This window comes from Rhamphochromis longiceps, linkage group LG3, assembly GCF_057381845.1.
Source record: "Rhamphochromis longiceps isolate RC_006_pf linkage group LG3, R_longiceps_female_GT1.1, whole genome shotgun sequence".
NCBI classification, from domain to species: Eukaryota; Metazoa; Chordata; class Actinopteri; order Cichliformes; family Cichlidae; genus Rhamphochromis; species Rhamphochromis longiceps.
The window spans coordinates 22,448,997-22,470,239 of record NC_140559.1 but is presented as its reverse complement, the minus strand read 5'-3'; the positions used below and the strand labels follow the sequence as shown (position 1 = coordinate 22,470,239).

At 38.1% G+C, this 21,243-nt stretch overlaps 1 protein-coding gene, 1 long non-coding RNA gene and 1 pseudogene across 2 annotated transcripts in view; all 3 read left to right on the top strand.

Annotated features, from left to right (window-relative positions):
- The window catches only part of LOC146673433 (uncharacterized), a 461,960-nt gene that overhangs the window by 31,750 nt on the left and 408,967 nt on the right, over positions 1–21,243 (top strand). The gene's annotated exons all lie outside the window — the stretch shown is intronic.
- On the top strand, positions 540–19,423 carry LOC146673443 (Fc receptor-like protein 4). The gene is made up of 6 exons (XM_085384380.1): positions 540–570; positions 1,450–1,485; positions 1,609–1,872; positions 18,622–18,867; positions 18,954–19,148; positions 19,308–19,423. The coding sequence occupies exons 1-6, from the start codon at positions 540–542 to the stop codon at positions 19,421–19,423; spliced, it is 888 nt and encodes a 295-aa protein (XP_085240506.1).
- Positions 6,382–8,809, top strand: LOC146673444 (zinc finger BED domain-containing protein 4-like; annotated as a pseudogene).

The following is a 21,243-nucleotide window of genomic DNA, read 5'->3' as shown; positions in this document are numbered from 1 at the left end:
AAAAACCATCGGTGCAAATTATCTGTATCACGATGTCTGGGGTTTTTGTGTTTGCTTGGTTTGTTTTTATTTTGTTTTATTTTGCGAGTTGGTTATTAGATGCCATCCTCAGTATGCTCTGGCATGACGTCGGGGCAGCATTAGTACGATCAATTTATTTTATTTTATTTTTTTTTGCCGATGCCCGTGATGCCGGCCCGGGCAACCGCCCATGTCGCCCGTATCAAAAACCGCTACTGCATGTCCTTTTGTGCATAAGCGCTAGAAGTCGCTTAATTTCAAAACATGGTTTGGTCATGAAAACGTGCTGGAATAGCTGGTTTGGAGATACTTTTTTTTTTTTCTTTGGGGGACAGTCTGGTTTTTTAACTTCTTTTTACTTTCTTGTGAAACTACTAAATTCTTTTGTAAAAATCCACCCATCTATATCAGAAAAGAAACAAAAACAAAAAAGGCACACCGAGCAAGAGGGCGGGGATTAATTTTCTTTTTCCAACCAACACTGTAAATGAGAAAACATCACATCACTGAGAGGAACGATGAAGGAAACATCTCTGCAATGTCTGCTCTGTAAGCAAAAGACCTCTTTAAATTACGTAAAGTTTATTTTTACAGACTTTTCGGTTGCTGATTGATGACAGATGAAAGAAAATGACATAAACAGTGAAACAGAATTGAAAGCAAGTTTAAAAAAAGAAGAAGACCAATTTCAGCTGTAAAGAGAAGTTTGCGCATTTTACACAAAAAACAAAAAAAACAGGATGTGAAAAACTGAATTCAGCATTTTAGTGATTTCAAAAATGGTGTTACTTGTGATGTCTTTTCAAGAGTACATACAACAAGTCTTAAGGATAAAAACAAAGTAGAACGATATTAACAAAAATGAAAAATCTTGCTTGTTTAACAAGAATCCAAAAACTCCCCAGATTAAGATAACAGTGTTAAGTTCTGCTTGATTTTGCTCAAAAGCAGAACAAATTAAATGTCTACAGATAACATCAGCAGCATCCACTAATAATACATTAATATCAAAATAATAATCTGTACCCAAACTGTATGTTACACTGTTCTTTCTACACAAAGGTAAACGTAACACTATAATCACTGATCTCTGACACATTGTTATAGAAATAATTAAAGTTAAAGGTTTCATATTATCCTGAAAATGAAACATGTTTTATGTAGAGTTTATTTCTATCAGTGTTCTGTGTTTAAGTCTGTGGATGTGATTTATGTCTGACTGCAGTCATCACATTTCACAAATCACAAGTTTCACATTTTGACATGAGGCATGCAGCAGACTTTGTAATCAAAACTTACACCACAGAATCTCTTCTCTTTATCAGACACAGCAGTACAGAAGAAAATATGACTCATCACTTGATTGACTGACTAATTGATGCAGAATAAATTTGTTTGTGAAAACTCAAACCAACCTTTCCTCTTTAGTTCTGATCTCAGTGCTGAGCTGCACAACAAACCAAGGTCAGTAACCTTCTTCTGTCCCAGTTTAAACCTGCTAAATGCTCACTGATATGACCTGATTGTGTTCATGTTTCACAATGTAAAGTACAACAGATCATCAGTTTTTCATTGTAACCCTCACAGCTCGTCTGACTGTGAGTCCCAGCAGCTCTCAGTTCTTTAAATATGACTTTGTGTCTCTCAGCTGTGAGGAGGACGACAGCTCTGCTGGATGGACTCTGAGGAGAAACACAAGCAAACAACAGAGGACTCAGTGTGGAGATGGGTTTGGAGAATCAGCTGGTTCTTCCTGCATCATCAGCTATATTGACCCACTGGAAAGTGGAGTTTACTGGTGTGAGTCCAGAGAGGGTCCCATCAGTAACATGGTTAACCTGATAGTCACTGGTAAGCTGAGTGTGTGGAGTTAGTGTTGATGAAGCTGTGTGTAAATGGATGAAATGCTGTAGTTTGTCTCTGTGTTGAGGTGGATCAGTGATCCTGCAGAGTCCTGTCCTCCCTGTGATGGAGGGAGATGACGTCACTCTGCTCTGTAAAACAAAGACCACTCCCTCCAATCTCCCAGCTGCTTTCTATAAAGATGGCTCCCTCATCAGGAAGCAGCCTACAGGTCACATGACCATCCAGCATGTTTCCAGGTCTGATGAAGGCCTCTACAAGTGTGACATCAAGGCAAGGCAAGTTTATTTGTATAGCACAATTCAACAACAAGGTGATTCAAAGTGCTTTACAGAGACATTAGAAACAAGAACAAATAAAAAGCATGATTTAAAATTGATTAAAACAAGCAAATAAACTAACTAACTAATTAACAAACAAACAAACAAACAACAGTATATAAAATCAAAACAGATAAAATCAGAACAGTAGATAAAATCAGTAGTTAATGTAAGTTTTGAAATTTAAGCTTAAAGTGTGGATTTGGTGCTTTATTCAAATGCAGCTGAGAACAGGTGAGTCTTCAACCTGGATTTAAATAAACTGAGTGTTTCAGCTGATCTGAGGCTTTCTGGGAGTTTGTTCCAGATATAAGGAGCATAAAAGTTGAATGCAGCTTCTCCGTGTCTGGTTCTGACTCTGGGAACTGATAAAAGACCGGATCCAGATGACCTGAGGGATCTGGATGGTTCATACTGGGTCAGGAGGTCACTGATGTATTTTGGTCCTAAACCATTCAGAGCTTTATAGGCCAGCATCAGAACTTTAAAGTCTATCCTCTGACGGACAGGCAGCCAGTGTAAAGACCTCAGAGCTGGACTGATGTGGTCCACTTTTTTGGTCTTAGTGAGGACTCGAGCAGCAGAGTTCTGAATGAGCTGTAGTTGTCTGACTGATTTTTTTAGGTAGACCTGTAAAGATGCTGTTACAGTAATCAAGCCTACTAAAGATGAATGCATGGACTAGTTTTTCCAGGTCCTGTTGAGACATCAGATCTTTTATCCTTGATATATTCTTGAGGTGATAGTAAGCTGATTTTGTTATTGTCTTAATGTGTTTTTCTAAGTTTAAGTCTGCATCCATCACTACACCCAAATTTCTTGCCTGGTTTGTGGTTTTTAGATGTATAGATTGAAGTTCTCTGGTGACCTGTAATCGTCAGCGGTCATGGAGAGTCTCCATCCAGCTGGATCACTGTCACAGGTGACACACTCACCTGTCTGTGTTTCTGCAGCTTTCAACATTCACAATGTGACGACAACTTAATGACTGTGTTTGCTTTATTTTAGACAAACACACCACCACACCACCTACATCCACACCTCCACCTACATCCACACCTCCTCCTGGTTCCACCTGTGTCTCTCCATCACTCTTCTCTCTTGTTATCACTGTGTCATTTGTTAAATCAGTCTGTGTTTTGGTTCTACTGGTGTTACTGGTTCTGCTGGTGAGACGACAAGTTAAAAGGAAATCTGAAGGTGAGACTGAGCCGTTTCTCTTTCAGGTTTTGTTTCTCAGAGTGAAATTATGTGAATTATTTTAACGTGATATTCATAAATCATTTAAACACATTCCCACACTATGATTATGAAACAGTGAATTATTTTGTTGTTTATTTTGGTTCTTTTTATCTGACAGGGGAGAAGTTGGAGATGATGACATCATGTACAGTGACAGAAAAAGTTGAAGTCAACAACAGCCAATGAGAAGAAGCAGAGATCATTTTTAATGCGCTGTGTGTTGAGAGTTCATGTTGATATTCAGAGGAAATATAAAACAGACTCACTTAACTCACTGAGCTTAAACTAATGTGTTAAACATGATTAAAACTTGTGAAACATTCCTTCTAAAATATGTATTGTCCACTTTCATCTTTGTTAAAGATTGAGGAATAACTCCTTGAGTCTGCTTAGCTTGAACCCAAAACACTTATACCTTATACATGGCTTTTCATCTTAGAAAAAAAAGAAATCTAAATACATCACTTTTATTCTGACCCTCCCCAAAACTGTGGAGAATCTAAGTTTGATTCATTCATTTATATTTAAACAGTTTATGATCCAGAGTAACATGAATGGGATGCCAAGCTTCAACTTTAACAGCTTTTTAATCACAAATCCACACGCATGCTGAGCATCTTACTTCCTGTCGTCTATGATGCTTTATTTTCTATCCTTTCCACTGTTTTTTTTTTTTTTTTAGTTTTTCCTTCCTTGCCTCCTTTCCTTGTGTCTTGGTTCCTCCCACCTGAGATGCAACCAGAGAAAGTAACGAAGAAACACAAGGAGAAAGAGATGTTAGACTTTAACACAATCAGACAAACTCACTTCAGAGCCTGATTTTAATTTGACATCGGTTATTTACTTTGAATTCTAACCACTCAGCCTGAAAAGCTTGGGATATAGTTGTCAGCCCACCAGGTGGTCAGGATGCCCAACTTTATGAGCACGATAACTCAAGGAGGTCATGTAAGATTTCTTAATCCTATACCATAGGTTTAGTTAGTCACAGTTTCCTTCCACATATAGCTTTGCAAAAACTGCATAAAAATCACTTGCAGCAACAAAAACATGATATTCCAGAAACACGCTTTGCCGATCCGATCAGCTGTTTGTAACACTTCCTACGTCCATCAGCGCGAACTATCATATGACCGCATGACCTGCCCGAAACCGGAAGTGACGTCATTTTGCGGAAATGTAGTTTTTTACCATCGTGGCCTCATGAGCTTATACTTGTGTTTTTAAAAGTTATCTTTGACTTTATGACTTTCTGTGTCGTTTCTGGGATGCTTAGGACTCATATTGCACTGCTGGAAATAGTTTATTTTGATGCATATGCTGTTATTTTGCAAATTTGCACTATAATATATTTTTTCGTTTTTCCTGTAGTATATGAAAATTGGTGTATTTCAAAAATAAAACTATGAAAACACTCAAAATAAATTTCCTTTGTTGGGAAACTAGTTTGTGCAACTTTTTTGTATTTACAGTTTTGAGGGATAAGCCTCTTAAATTTCTCTAACTAGAAATATATGTTAAAAAAAACATATTATTAAAATTTGGGCTATAATGGTTGTATTGATGTATAGCAACTTGAAATGCTCCAAAAAATGGCTCCACAGCATGTAAAAATATAATATAAGCTCTGGCGGACTTGGTTCTATGGTAGGTCTTAAAGGCCTGTGTTGGGTAATCTCCGGGGCGTTTTTGTGAAGCGCGTATCGACGCTTGCTTTCATTACGTATGCAGTGACATTCGAGGCCTCGCGGGCAGTCCGTACCACGTGACTGATTCAGGAACTGGTTTGCCGGTTTGCGTCAGACTCCAAATAAAATCGCAGCAAAACACAGCTGATTCCCCATCACATTGTGTTGTGGAATTGGATTAGGTACGTGCTACATAGTTACTTGAGCATTTCCTCTCTCGATGGAACCAGCAAGGAAAAGAAAATTTTCCCCTGTCTGGCAACATTTCGATCTCATCTCTCCTAATAAGGTATACACACAGTAATAAATATCACAAATGATAAGCACCATAATATACATAAACGACACCACAGATCCTATAATCGTATTTCTGTGTTGTGGTTCATTAAAAGGTGAAATGTTTGCTGTGCTCTAAAGAACTTGGATACAGCAACAACACCTCATCTATGCTGAGGCATTGCAGAGCCCTGCATGAGAACAAGGAGACTAACCAAGGTGGACCTAGCTCAGGTGAGTTTTTTTAGGTTTTAAGGATACAGTCATTTGATACATTTATATTCCCCATGTCATTCACTTATATTTGGGTTGTATTTACTGATATCTGTAATTTCTTTTTTTTTTTTTTTATCAAGGGAGAGCAATGATGTGGATGAGGCCTTGGTCAACATGGTAATAGAGGATTCCCAGCCCTTCACTATTGTGGAGGACAGTGGGTTTAGGAAGCTTGTTAAAGTTTTGAACCCTAACTATGTTCTCCCCACAAGGCAGGTGTGTATCTTAAAATATGAAGCATGTTTCCATTTTGCCTTTATTTCCATATTAAGTACTGTACCTTCTTTTGTTTAGCCTTTGAAAGCTATGGTGGACCAAAGATACAAAGAGTCCAAACAAAAAGAAAAACTGACTGTGGCCAAGGTTTCTGCAGTTAGTTTGACATCTGATATGTGGACCTCCATTAACACAGAGGCTTACCTAGCCGTCACCTGCCATTTCATTGACTCTAACACTGCATTGCATTCTGTAGTGTTAGGTGTTCAGCACATACTGCTATCAATTTGTCACAAGTAACAGAAGCACTCATGTCAGAGTGGGGCATTACAGACAAAGTTACATGATGGAGCAGCAAACATGGGTGCTTGTGCTAAGGAGCTTAGTTTGCATCACAGTAATTGTGTGGCGAATCTTTTTGACCATTGAATCTAATGGTCAAAAAGCTCTTGATCAAGTAGCAGTATAACTGCTAATGTTTGTTCCATTATTTCATTGCTGCTTTAAGGTGCTGCTGTAGTAACACAGCTTGAATTAATCAGTTTGTGTTGGCTGTTTTCTTAGGAGAGGCTGACAGAGGTGCAGGAGGAAATGGGCCGACCTGCACTGAAGTTAATTCAAGAGTTGGATACACGTTGGAACAGCACATTCCAAATGCTTCAATGTGTTCATGAACTCAGGGAACCTATTGGAGCATCGTTAGCTGGCCTGCACACTGATATTTGCCCACTATCCTCTGAACAGTATGAGCTTATGGTAAATGGCCTGTATTTGTATAGTGCTTTACTAGTCCCTAAGGATCCCAAAGCGCTTTACACATTCAGTCATTCACACACACATTTACACACTGGTGATGGCAGCTACATTGTAGCCACAGTCACCCTGGGGCGCACTGACAGAGGCGAGGCTGCCGGACACTGGCGACACTGGGCCCTCTGACCACCACCAGTAGGCAACGGGTGAAGTGTTGAAGTGAAGCTTATGGCAGAATGTCTTAGAATACTCTCCCCATTTCATGATGCCACCACTGAGCTGTCAGAGGAAAAGCGAGTGTCTGGATCCAAAGTAATTCCACTTTTAACAATGTTACACTAAATGAAGAGGAAATGGGAGTTGTCCTAACTCCAGAGAGCTCCACCATGGTTGAGTGTCTAAGGAGACAATTAAAGGAGGAGCTCTACACATTGCAGTCAATGAGCATCATGTCACTGGCAACATTGCTGGATCCAAGGTTAAAAAAAAACAGGCTTCTTAAGCGCCAATAAAGCAATGGATGCCGAGAAGAGACTCATTTTTAAATGTGCTGCTATTTTCCGGCACTTGGCTCCCTCATCATCAAAAGCTTCTCAGCCTGTGACTCAAAGTATATAAGCACATTTTGATTGTTATATTGTATTTAGTTACTTACATTCTGTTTGTTTTAGGCAGTGTTGGTCAAGTTACTTGAAAAAAGTAATCAGTAACTAATTACTGATTACTACCCCAAAAAAGTAATCGCGTTACTTTACTGATTACTTATTTTCAAAAGTAATTAATTACTTAGTTACTTAGTTACTTTTTTAAAACACGATTTACAACCTGAAGAGGTGATAAAGCGATAGATCTTTCAGCCCAATTCTACTTTTTCTACATAATCCATCATACAAAATGTAATCAAATGGAAAAGTCTCTTTTTTTTAACTTGTTTTATCAGTTTTAATCTTTTAACTTTATGCATCAAGCAAAAATTTAATTATATGCAACATTCTCTGACTTGACTAAATTAGTTTAACATTTAAACCTATTTTCTGCACATTCCAGCACATACAATAAAATATTTTTTGTGTTTACACTCACTCTTTCAAATAGATGCAAGTAAAACACAGCAGAAAATAAATAAAGTCAAAGACTAGCGGTCCTGTTGCTCTATTTTCACCTGTAAAGCAGGACTGCGGTAGGCGGAGGTTTACCCTGGTGCAGGTGTGCTGCAGCGGTCTGTTGAAGAATCTGCGAGTTTCTCTGTGAATTTCCCATTACGTCATAGTGCACTCGGTGCTTGCTTGGAAGTTTAGGGGGTTTTTTCGCTGTAAAAAGAAGTTTTCTCCCGACGCACAACGGACGCTAATGTTTTTGTCACTTTTTATGGAATCAAACTCGAAGTAAGGTCAGTACTTCCACGCTTTAAACGCTGCACGCTCATACTCTCTCCCACAATCGATATGTGATCCATTGTTGATCTGCACACAGCTGTTACAAGTAACGCGTTACTGCCCATCTCTGGTTTTAGGTAGCAAACTGTGAAATCGTTTGGATACCACTGTTATGGAGACAAAGACCCCAAATGCTACTGGTGTTGCAACAGCTGAAGTGCAGAAATACCTCCATGAACCAAACATTGGCAGACTGGAGAATCCACTGGAGTACTGGGCTGGACACAAATTTCTTTATCCAAACTTGTATAAACTTGCTGTGGTTTTTTTCTTGCAACCCCTACTTCATCTGTGCCCTGTGAGAGGATATTTCTCTCAATAAAGAGGAACCGTCTTAAGCCCAGGAAAAGCTGTGGAAAAGCTGCTATTTCTGAATAGAAACAAATGAAAACTTCTCCCTTGTGTCATAAGCACTGTTATAAAGTCATAAGCACATTCACATCACAACCCCCTCCCCTTTGTTTCCATGTACATTCCTGTGTTAAGCTGCCAATGTATTATACACAAACATTAATATAATATTAAATATAACTAATATTTAGAGTTTAGTTATTTGTGTCATGAACAACAGTAATTTCTCTATTTATTCAACTTGAGGCCCCACACACTAGTTTGTGTCATTATCCAGATGTACATAAGCATGAGTACACAGTTACACAATCATACCAAAACTCTGTCCTGATAGTTTCCAGTTTCTCTTTTGTATCAGACATCTTGAGACAATATCCGGGCTAAATAACCATAACAACAATTTATTTAGTCAGTTTATAGGTTTACACATCACATCATCAGAACATTAATCATAATTACAGAAATATACCAAAATGATGATCGAAGTGATGGGGAGGGCTGTGAGTACTCAGACTGTGCTCATTGAACACAATATGGATAAGATCTTGGAGAAGCTCACGGCTCTTTAATGGAAAATTCACTGGGATGCAGCACTCAAAACGAGAGGACCTAATCCTTCCTGCTTGTTTCTGGTTGAGGGGCTTAAGTCACTGTAGATTTTGCAAAGATGCAGATGAGGCTTAGACACAGGAGCTGATGTGCATTCAAAGCTGTCCCCAAGCAGCTTCCAGTGTGTTTTTGTATGAGTGTAGCTTACTAGTAAAGTGAGATACAAATGCACTGGGATAAAGAGCATAGCATTGTTGAGAAACAAAGAGAAATCAAAAAAGAGAAAATCCATATTTCCGTGTTTCATCGACATCTCCCAAAGAAAGTGGAACACATTACTGGAACACCCTTTCGTGCATGAAAGCTCGAGGGTGGATAATTTTAAAAGGTGGTTATTTTCTATGAAAAGGTGCTTGCTCTGGGGACATTTCTTAAAGGTAAGTTTCATTGTATTGCTTATTTTTTTCTTTCTTTAACAAGAAAGGTGGATTTAAAAATAATCCACCAAACTGTTTAAGAATAGATATAGAAAAAAAGATCCAGACATAAAAAAAGAAAGCGGGGATTCACTTTCTGCAAATGAAAAAACAAAACAAAAAACGTTACTTCTCTGAGAGGAGCGATGAAGGGAGTGAAGAGGAAGTTTGAGCTTTCTACCACAAAAAACAGGATCTGAAAAAGTGAATTTAGCAATTTCGTGATTTTAAAAAACAGAACTATATAGCGAAGAAGACAAAGTAGAAAGATGTTAACAAAAATGAAAAATCTTGGCTGTTTAACAACAATCCAAAAATCCCTCCCCAGATTAAGATAACAGTGTTTAAGTTCTGCTTGACTTTGCACAGAAGCAGAACAAATTAAATGTCTACAAATAACATCAGCAGCATTCATTAATAATACAGAAATATCAAAATAATAATCTGTACCAAACTGTATGTTGCACTATTCTTTCCACACAGAGGTAAATGTAAGACTGGAATCATTGATTTCAGACACATTGTTCTAAAAACGATTGAAGTTAAAGTTTATATTTAGTAGCAGACCTGCCCGGTCTCTCCATTTGTAAGTGTACTGTGTCAGCTGCAGATGGTTTTTCTTTCAGCTGCTCTTTAATGTTTTCATCATTACTCAGGCTTTGTTGATGATGTTGATTTAGCTCAACAACTTTGATGAACAAAGATTAACTAGGGTTTGTTTATGTATCTTTTAGAAATCCTCTGATTCTGATAGTCCTAAACTCTCTGCTGAGCTACAAAGGTGCTGAGGCAGGTGCAACCCAGTACCAGCAAGGTGTTCCTAATGCAGCGGCCGGCTGGTCTCTGCATGGTGTATAAAGACATCAGTCACAGAACAATAAGAGCCAGTAGGTGGCAGCAGAGAAGCTTCAGTTTGCCCAACATGTGATGATTTTCATCTAACCTTTGACCTTCACAGCATCTCCTCTCAGGATTGACTGCTCCCTGCTTGATATGCCTGCTGCTTGTGTATTCTTGTGTATTCCAATTCTTTTATGTAGTATTACATATATTCTGTGTACATTCCTTGAGCCAGTATAGAAAGCACAGCTCATTTAGTTCACACAGTTTCACTCAAAAGACACACAATAACTTTTCCACTCCAAATTATGTTGACTGAAATTAAATCTTGTATATTAAATGGACATATAAGGTAACCTAAGATTAGCATGTTAAGAAAGAGATATAAATTAGAAATATATCAAGTGGAAGTCTGCTGCCATCTACTGGTAATGCAGGAGCGGCGCTGCCGATTTGAATGACAATAAGAAACTTGGAAATGATTTAAAAGTGTCCAAAATATAATATAAAAGGGTAATCATTAAATGAAATTAAAGTTACTAATAGTGTTAGGTATTATTGATCTTCATTATTATATTTTTATTTATTATCTGCTATTACACCAAAACGTATAGCATACTTAAGGTAACAGGGAAATACGGAACTGTAGGAAAATATTGTTGTTCTAATGACCACGACATTACATTGTACTTAAAACTACTTATTATATTACTTATGGTGCATCTCCTTTCAAGTAATATACTTGTAATGTCAAGTGAATTGCCTTGGAATGACATTTAATTGCAGTGTAATTACAACTTGTTCACAAGCTGGGTTTTTTTGTTTGTTTGGTTTTTTAAGTATAAAATGTACATGAATCACTCTCAGTCAGGAGCTTGATGCAAGATCTTGACTCATGGAGAGGTTCGCATTTGATCTGAAGGCAATGAGGACCACAGTCAAACAAACACAACCAAAAACATAATGACGGTAAAGTAATGGTTAGGGAGAAACACTTCAAGGTCATGGAGTAGCCAGTCCCCAGACGTCACTGCTGTAAAAAATCTGTTGAGGGAGCTGAACCATTGAGACGCCAAACGGCAGCCAAGAAACCTAAAGAAGTAAAACAGTTTTCATAAAGAGAAGTGGGCCTAAGAAATACCTCACCATCTGCTTGAAGAACTAATTCTTAATTCACTCAATGACTCAATTGTTTTTCTTTTTTCTTGTATTTCTCACTGCAAGTGAGCAAAAATACAAAGAGGATCAAATAATTATTCCCCCCACTGTATACAGTATAAGGGCACATTTGTATAAACACATGAATGAGAGAGTAGGAAGGAGAATGAAAATTTCATTTGTATTCCCTTCTTTAGTTTTTTTGAATTAATTTTGTAAATCTACTGATTATTTAGTATCCACTAATAGTACTACAAGCATTAAATATAATACATAACCTTATGTTTAATGCTTTTAGTACTATAACCAGTGCTTATAAATAGAAAAATGATAATAAATACCATAAGAATAATAGCATTTATAACAATATTTTCATTACAAAATAAATTATATTAAATGAATAAATCTATACACTAACATCAGAATTAAACAGGTGCTGGGGTGAGTACAGAATATTAAGATGAAGTTAGTGGAAAGACACCAGCGTTTACATCTGCATGCACATGTTTGTAAGTTTATATAGTTTGAAGTCAAATGACAGCTGAACATGAAAAAAAAATTAAAAGAGTGCAAAGCTATACACAGTCATGTGACAGTTAATGGCTTTGCTTCACAGGAAGAAAGTTCTTCTTTTAAATCCAATGGCTGGCTGAGGTCTCTATGTGTGGGGTCTGCATAGTTCTCTCCAGGCTAATGGCATCAGTGGTTGATTGTAGGTATGAATTTTTGTCTGGCTATGGCTCTGAAAACAACAGATAACCTGTCCATGGTGTACCCTGCCTATTGCACTGAGACATTTGGGTCATGCTCCAGTAACATTATCTTGATGGTACATTTCTAAACATGAACAGGGGAAAAAAAGAAAAAGAGAAAACAATAACTTCTTTGTGAATCTATCTTGTCAGGCTTAAAATTCCTCTACTAAGTGTTGGTGCTCAGAGTTGGATGAGCTTATGTCCTGCAAAGAAAAAAAAAGAAATATGAATACAATTATGCAATTAAATTAAACAGCATGATTTTGCATTTATTTAATCTAGATTTTGGTTTAGTTTATACTGTCTGTTGTAGATTCAGTTTACACGCTTCCCCTGGGGAGTATCATTAAATGGGATTTCATACATTTTCAGTACTATGCAGGTGATACCCAGCTTTATCCATCACAGTGCTTCATATTGTAAGATAAAGAGTCAATAATAGTGACTGCAAACATAGATTACAAGTTTGTCAAGCTTACAAACAAACTGATTGTAGAGTCTAAGCCTACGCTTGAAACCACTGAGGTGTTCATTGATAGGGGTGAGGAGATGCCACTGGTATGAATGAACTTGTTAAACTTGTTACAGCCCAGTAACTTCACCCGTACTTATCTTGTCTGTTTAAAATCTTTATTCCATCAGTATGCTTTTTCAATGCTTATAATTCCAGACTGTTTGCTTACTCCCAAACAACAGCACCTGCTGCTAATTACTTGTGTGTACCTTAAACCAAAAAACACAAAAAGTGACCAATGGCAGCTAGGGGTGCAACAATACTCGTATAGATATTGAACCGTTCGATACAGTGCTTTCGGTTCGGTTCGCATATGTATCGAATAATACAATTTTTTTTATTTATTTTATCAACTTTTCTTCTGACGATGCTGTCTGTGTTGAGCGCTCAGTGGATCTGCGTTCAACTACTCCGCCTAGGCTGCAGTGTCAAGTGCAGATCCACTGAGCACAGCGCAAGGTAGCAAGACAGAAGCTAAGCTCGTTGCAACATGGCAACTGCCTCAACGCTACCAGAAACTGAACCTCCCCCACCCTCATTCAGATCTGGCGTTTGGAACTATCTTGGTTTTCATGTGAAGTATGACCCTGAAGGTAAGCGCGTCATGGACAAAAGTAAAACAGTATGTCGGATGTGCCACGCAATGCTCAACTGGTGGGAAATAGTGCAATAGCGCAGGTAGGTAACTTGTTAACGGAGATTTGCCACGTTATGGTGTTAATGTCATTTTAACGAGATTAACGCTGACAGCACCAGTGGGAACACAACGAATATGACTGCACATTTACGCCGACATCATCATAGTGCAAAGACAAGTGGAAGCAGACAAAAACAACAAGCACGCATGCTACAAACTTTATTTAGATTTATTTAGACATTTAAAAATCTAAATGTCATTTAGACATTTAGATTTTTTTTTATTATTTTGTTGTTTCAGCAACATTAAATTTAAAAACTGTACTTTTGAGTTAAAATATATATTTATAATTTTAATAAATGACAAATTAAAAAGGCATGAACATTTTTTTGTATCGAAAAAATATCGAACCGTGACACCAAAGTATTGAACCGAACTGTGAATTTTGTGTATCGTTGCACCGCTAATAGCAGCATACATAAGGTACCAACCCCCAAAAATGGCCCCTACACTGAGGCTACGTCCACACGTACACGGGTATTTTTGAAAACGGAGATTTTCCGTTTTCGTTTTAAAAAATAATCCCGTCCACACATAAAGGCAGAAATGAAGGAAAACGCTGCTATGAACATGCCAAAGCAACAGGTGGCGATATATTCCTAACCATGTAGAAATGTTGGCCAATCAGAAGTCTAGAAGCCTCGGTGGGAAAAAGTAAACAAAGCTGGGGCATAGAAGCAGAACCCAGTCGTATGTGTGGAGGGACAGTAACTGTGTGTATATGTAAGCATTTAAACACTGAGAACACAGAGAGTAGAATTAACAGTAACAGTATTGTAGAAATTCATTTCACCGAAACAATAACGTGGCGCACAGTGTGTCGTCAAAAAATGCGCACACCTTTGACGCTGCGTTTTCTGCGTTTTCCTTGTTCACACGTAAATGCAAAAACTGAGTTTTCAAAAATATCCACCCTGGCCAGAGTTTTTAAAAATCTCCGTTTTCAGTGACCAAAAACGCCGTTTACGTGTGGACGAAAGGTGCAAACGCATAGAAAAATCAGCTTTTTCAAAAATACCCGGGTACGTGTGGACGTAGCCTGACAAACATAGAGAATAAAAACAAACTAACATTTAATTCAGTTTGCTTTATAAACACCAGGTCCAACAGCAGTCATCTCCAGTTGTTTTTGTAATAAAGACTACTGTTTTAGCGTGTTTACCTGTAATTGTGCTGCACCAGCATCTTCCACTTCATCAGATGGGGAATTGGCTTCTCTTTTAATTAGTTCTTCTGAAAAACTGTTCCCATCGTCCACCATCTATCATTTCAGTCAGCAGTCAGCTTCTCTTTTGCTTTTGTCCTTAGAAGCTGTTTCCTCACCATCCCCTACTCTTCCAGAATCACTTTGTAATATGTCCTGTACCTAATTTTTGTTCATTCACGATCCCATGTGTATCTAAAGAGTCTCTGAAAGGAAATGTTGGTCCACAGCACTAAGCCAAATATTATTATACATGGCAAAAACATGTAAATGCTGCAGTCAAGCACCTGTGATTTGCAAGTGCATTCTTCCTACTAAAAAAAAATTGTGGTGATAAAAATCACAATAATAGCAATATAGGCACGTCGTTTTCCAGAAGCAAAATTTTTGATTAAGGTCTTCACTGCTGATCTTATCCATTATATCCTGCTTATATTCTTCTGATGTACAGAACTAACAGAAGATTGTACAGTTCCTGTACTGAATAAGTGGGGGCTGAGAAAGACATGACACGACAAATGCTCCGAACTGGCTTAAAGTTGTGTCTGTGCAGGGATGTCATTCATTAAACCAAAAATTGCGCAAAAGAAATTTGAAAGTATCCTAAAATCCATGAATCATTTTCACCTATTTAACTTTTTGACTCTAATTTTAATATTTATTATTTCTAATTTAATTTCTAATAAATTCAAATAAAAGAAAATGCACATATTTGACTCAGTTTAAAGAATGAATTTAGGAGCAAAAATGTGATTACCTTATCTTTATTTTCTTGCTTAAGGCCATGAATGTTCTGGTGTACAGACTTTAATAAGGTAGGGTTCTTATTTTAAGTCTGTTATATTTAGTGTGAAAACTTTTGCAAATAAAAAAATCTTATCATTTTCCTTTTCTTTTATTCACACTGAATGAAAGATTAAGATCTGTGTTGGCATATATTTACAATTCTGTATTAAATTTAGTGCATGAAGAGAGCAGGCTGGCTCGTTAAGGAAGCTTTTGAGATCCATGACCTGACTGAGTGGGTTATAGTGTTAGTGAGTTGGATTTAAACATGTCATCTATCAGTGAGCAGCATTACTGTTGTGAAGAAGTTTGTTTTAACCTAAACAATGTTTTTCTAAACCTAACCAAAACCTAGTACCAGAGTTCTTCCAGAATGAATTTAAAATTAATTATAAAGGTATGTGCATGTGAAGCATAGTCTCTTTGTTGCTAAGCCTAAAACACATGGAAAATGAGCTCATGTAGTTATTTTTTTTACATTTTTGTGTCCATCTTCCAACTCCCGCCTTTGTTCTTCATCTGTCTCTAAGTTTAACATTGCACGAAAGGGGAGCTTTCAGCAATAAAAATCCCCACCTGCAGACTTCATTCTCAACAAATATTAGTCATGCAACTCTTTCACTTTCTTTTTTTATCGAACGTATTCTGGAAAACATATGAGCTTTGTAAGATTCCACAGTCTTTGTTTTGACTTGTTCCCTTATCGTTATATATGTATCTCAGATGTGTCGTGTCACATGTTGGCAACTTTCACACACTATGTGCATCCCTGCTATGAAACTTGTGGTCTTTGTTGCTGTGGCTCCTCCACTTCCACTTTGCAGTTAATCATGGACTTGGGTAAACTATGATAGTACCACACTCAAATTCAGTGGGGAGCCTATACAGTGGCTTGCAAAAGTATTGGGCCCCCTTGAACTTTCCCAGATTTTGTCACATTACAGCCACAAACATGAATCAATTTTATTGTCTATCTATCTCAGAGTTTTCTGTTGACCAAGAGTCAACAGAAAAACAAATATCAAAACCAAAACATAAAAAATGCATCACATTCGAAACCAAAACCACTGCAGAAAGGATCCAACATTAAAAGAAAATGAATAAATAAAATTATACATATATATATGAACAAGCAAAAATTAGTGTCCAACACTGTATTACATCTAAAGAAAATGTTATTTTTATGTCATGGCTCCAATTTTTCCTAACAATGTTAATGCTAGAGGAAGTCTGGAACCGTTCTTGAGCGTTGGCAACTTTCACACACTATGTGCATCAGCGTTTCGCAACACTGCTGTGAAACTTTACGTGGTCTTTGTTGCGTTGGCTCCTCTACTTCCACTTTGCAGTTAATCATGGACTTGGGTAAACTATGAAAGTACCACACTCAGATTCAGTGAGGAGCCTCTAGATACGGTCACTTAGAATTGCTGCTTCCAGCTTTCTGGTGGTTTCCAGCTGCGGAGAGTCCCCCCTCCAATCGTAGAGTGTCACCAAGAGATTTTCTTTAAAATGTCCTGAAGAAAGCTGCACATGTTGTTTCATGTTTCATTTGACACAAAGTGACTAAAACAGAGTGGAGAAAATCCAGATTTCCATACATCCTGAAGAACATGTTATTCAAATCTCTTTTGGTGCATGACTGCTAGAGATCATTTGATTTTAAAATGTTGGTTTTGTTATGAAAACGTGTTTGCACAGGTAGTTTCAAGATTTTTTTTAAACAAGAAAAAAAAGCCCAAAAGAAATAGCAGGAGTGCACAGAGCAAGAGGGCGGGGATTCATTTTCTGTAAATCTAAAAGACGTCACATCACTGAGATGGAGGAAACATCTCTGCAAGTAAAGACCTCTTAAGGTTACATAAAGTTTATTTTTACAGATTTTTTGAATGTTGATTGATGACAGATGAAAGAAAATGACATAAGCAACAAGTGAAACAGTATTTCAAGAAAGTTTAAAACACAAAGAACACACATTTGAGGTGTGAAGAGGAAGTTTGAGCATCTTACAGAAAAACAGGATGTGAAAAACTGAATTTAGCAGTTTAGTGATTTTAAAAACAGAACTGTACTGTGGATATACATTTTACTGATACTCGGCTGTCTTTTACTCAATGCATACAAAAGGTCTACAGCATGAAAACAAAGTAGAACGATATTAACAAAAATGAATTATATTCATTTAACAATAATAAAAAAAATCCTCCATCCTCGGATTAACACCAAGACTGCTTGTTTCTGCTCAGGAGCAGAAACATTAAAATGTCTACATTCAACATAAGCAGCATTTATTAACAAAACATAAAAATCTAAATAATAATCTGTACCACAAAGGTAGATGTTAGACTACAATGACTCGACTGATCTCTGACACATTGTTATAGAAGTACTTTAATTTAAAGACTGTCTAATCTTGAAAATAAATGTGTTTTATGTTGAGTTAATTTTTATCAGTGTTCTGTTTTTTAGGTCTATGGATGTGATTCTTGTCTGACTGCAGTCATGACATTTGACAAGTTTCACATTTTGACATGAAGCATAAATCAGACTTTAAAGGAGCATTTTAATCAACACCACAGAATCTCTTCTCTTTATCGGACACAGCAGTACAGAAGAAAATATGACTCATCACTTGATTGATTGACTGATTGATGAAGAATTGATGTGTTTGTGAAAACTCAAACCAACCTTTCCTCTTTAGTTCTGATCTCACTGCTGAGCTGCACAACAAACCAAGGTCAGTAACCTTCTTCTGTCACAGTTTAAACCTGATAAATGCTCACTGATATGACCTGATTGTGTTCATATTTCACAATGTAAAGTCTAACAGATCATCCGTTTTTCATTTTAACCCTCACAGCTCGTCTGACTGTGAGTCCCAGCAGCTCTCAGTTCTTTAAAGGAGCCTTTGTGTCTCTGAGCTGTGAGGAGGACGACAGCTCTGCTGGATGGACTCTGAGGAGAAACACAAGCAGACGGCAGATGAGTCAATGTGAAGATGGGTGGGGGGAGGCAGTTGGTTCCTCCTGTGACATCAATGTTTTCCCATGGGACAGTGGAGTTTACTGGTGTGAGTCCAGAGAGGGTCCCATCAGTAACATGGTTAACCTGACAGTCACTGGTAAGCTGAGTGTGTGGAGTTAGTGTTGATGAAGCTGTGTGTAAATGGATGAAATGCTGTAGTTTGTCTCTGTGTTGAGGTGGATCAGTGATCCTGCAGAGTCCTGTCCTCCCTGTGATGGAGGGAGATGACGTCACTCTGCTCTGTAAAACAAAGACCACTCCCTCCAACCTCCCAGCTGCTTTCTATAAAGATGGCTCCCTCATCAGGAAGCAGCCTACAGGTCACATGACCATCCAGCATGTTTCCAGGTCTGATGAAGGCCTCTACAAGTGTGACATCAGCGGTCATGGAGAGTCTCCATCCAGCTGGATCACTGTCACAGGTGACACACTCACCTGTCTGTGTTTCTGCAGCTTTCAACATTCACAATGTGACGACAACTTAATGACTGTGTTTGCTTTATTTTAGGGGAACACACCACCATACCTCCACCTACATCCACACCTCCACCTACATCCACACATCCTCCTGGTTCCACCTGTGTCTCTCAATCACTCTTTTCTCTTGTTCTCACTGTGTCAGTTATTAGTTCAGTCTGTGTTATGGTTCTTGTGTTGTTACTGGTTCTGCTGGTGAGACTACAAGTTCAAAGGAAAACTCAAAGTGAGTCTGAGCCGTTTCTCTTTCAGGTTTAGTTTCTCAGAGTAAAGTTCTGTAAATTATTTTACCGTCATATTCACAAATTATTTAAACAGTTTCCTGCTGTGATTATGAAACAGTGAAATTACTTTGGTGTTCATTCTGGTTTCTTTTATCTGACAGGGGAGGAGTTGGAGATGATGACATCACGTACACCAAAGGCTCAAGTCATCAACAACAGCCAATCAAAGGAAGCAGAGGTAGTTTTTAATGTGCTGTGTGTTGAGGGTTCATGTTGATATTCAAAGGAAATATAAAAATTGGTTAAATGAACTCTGTGAACTCACTAATTAATTCATTTTGACAGTTTATGATCCAGATCAACATAAATCGGATGCCGAATTCCCACTTTAAGAGCTTTTTACCATGAAAATACACACACACACACACAGATCATCTTACTTCCTGTTACACTGGTTCATTTTTTATTCTTTACACGATGAAGATTATTTGAGTTTGTCCACCCTCTTTAAATCCAACCTCTCTTCGTCTTTCTGAGTGAAGAAACAGTCCTAGGTCAGGGACCCAGTGTTTTCTGTTTGTATTGTTATTCCTTGATTTCATGTGTCATTGTGAGTCTCTTGGTTTTGGTGTCTGTCTTAAGTATTCCTTAGTTTTTACTGAGTTCTAGTTGGTAAATGGCCTGCATTTGTATAGCACTTTTCTAGTCCTTAAGGACACCAAAGCGCTTTACAGTGACGCTTTAATAACATTCAGTCACATTCACACACACATTCACACACTGGTGATGGCAAGCTACATTGTATCCACAGCCACCCTGGGGCGCACTGACAGAGGCACCACCGGGCCCTCTGACCACCACCAGTAGGCAAACATGGGGTTAGTATCTTGCCCAAGGATATTTGGCATGCAGCCAGGAGGCAGCCTGGGATCAAACCACCGACCTTCTGATTAGTGGCTGACCTGCTCTGCCACCTGAGCTACAGCCACCAGTTCTTAGGTTTTGGTTCCATGTGTGCATATTGTTGTGTGAGTTCTTGGGCTGTGTTTACCCTCGTGCTGTTATGTTTATCTGCCCCCAGCTCCTCTGTGCACTAGTCTTAATAATCAGTGTGCTCAGTTTTGCATCCTCCTTTCTCATCATGTGTAATTATCCTCAGCTGTGTCGCCCTCCTTCTCCCTCTTTGCCCTGTTGACCTTCTGTATTTATTGTCTGTGCCTGCCTCTGTGCTTTGCTGCATTGTTAACATTCATGCCCTCAGACCTGCCTGTGTGTTTTGGTTCTTGTTCAGTTTCTAGCCCTCCTGGTTTGTTCTGTTTTTGACTGATGCCTGCAGTAAAGCAGTGGTCCTTGCGTTTAAGTTCTGCTTCCAGGAGTCTGCATGTTGGATCCTTTTCCTGCCTTCCTGCACACGGTCATAACACTTTCATTTCTCTCCTTGTCAAATACAGCAGCTGAACCTTTAGCTACAACACACTGTGAGACAAACTGTTTGTGTGTTTGATGATCTTTGAGCGTTGAACGTTTGTTGAAACGTTACATTTGAAAGAACTTGTCATTTAAAAAATCCTACTCACTTTATGCTCACACCTCTTCAGTCACTTCAGCCAGATGCTGAAATATCAACCACAACTTAAGGGCAATTTGGTACAGATTATTATTTTGATTTTGGATTTTATGTATTAATAATGAAGGGTGCTGATGTTGTCTGTAAACATTTCATTTATCTGCATCCTCACCAACATCAGCTACTTCCTCCTGTTGTTTTCAATGAGCTGACATATGAAGCTAAACTGGGATCTCTCATCACAGTGCTGATGATAGTGTGTTTCAAAGTGTGGGGCTGTTTTGTAGCTTGTGGTAAAATTAGTGTTTTTTTTCTTCTCCTACTGTTAATAACCAGTGACCAAATATAACCAGAGGGTGATTTTCCAAAGTAGAAAAAAGATGATCACATCATCTTTGTGCTATGAGGAACAATAACTCTCTTCTTTCAACACACATCCTGTACACTAACAGTGCATTTAGAAGTTGTGGTATTTGCAGTCCTCTGTGTGTGTTTTAATGAAACTGTCATGGTCCTGCGGCCATGACTCA

Bases quoted from the DNA above. Each gene is read 5' to 3' on its own strand.
- LOC146673443 (XM_085384380.1), top strand. From the start codon at position 540: ATGAAGGAAACATCTCTGCAATGTCTGCTCT. The intron at 1,873-18,621 runs GTAAGCTGAGTG...CTCTGTGTTGAG, and splicing joins GGTTAACCTGATAGTCACTG to GTGGATCAGTGATCCTGCAG. The intron at 18,868-18,953 runs GTGACACACTCA...GCTTTATTTTAG, and splicing joins CAGCTGGATCACTGTCACAG to GGGAACACACCACCATACCT.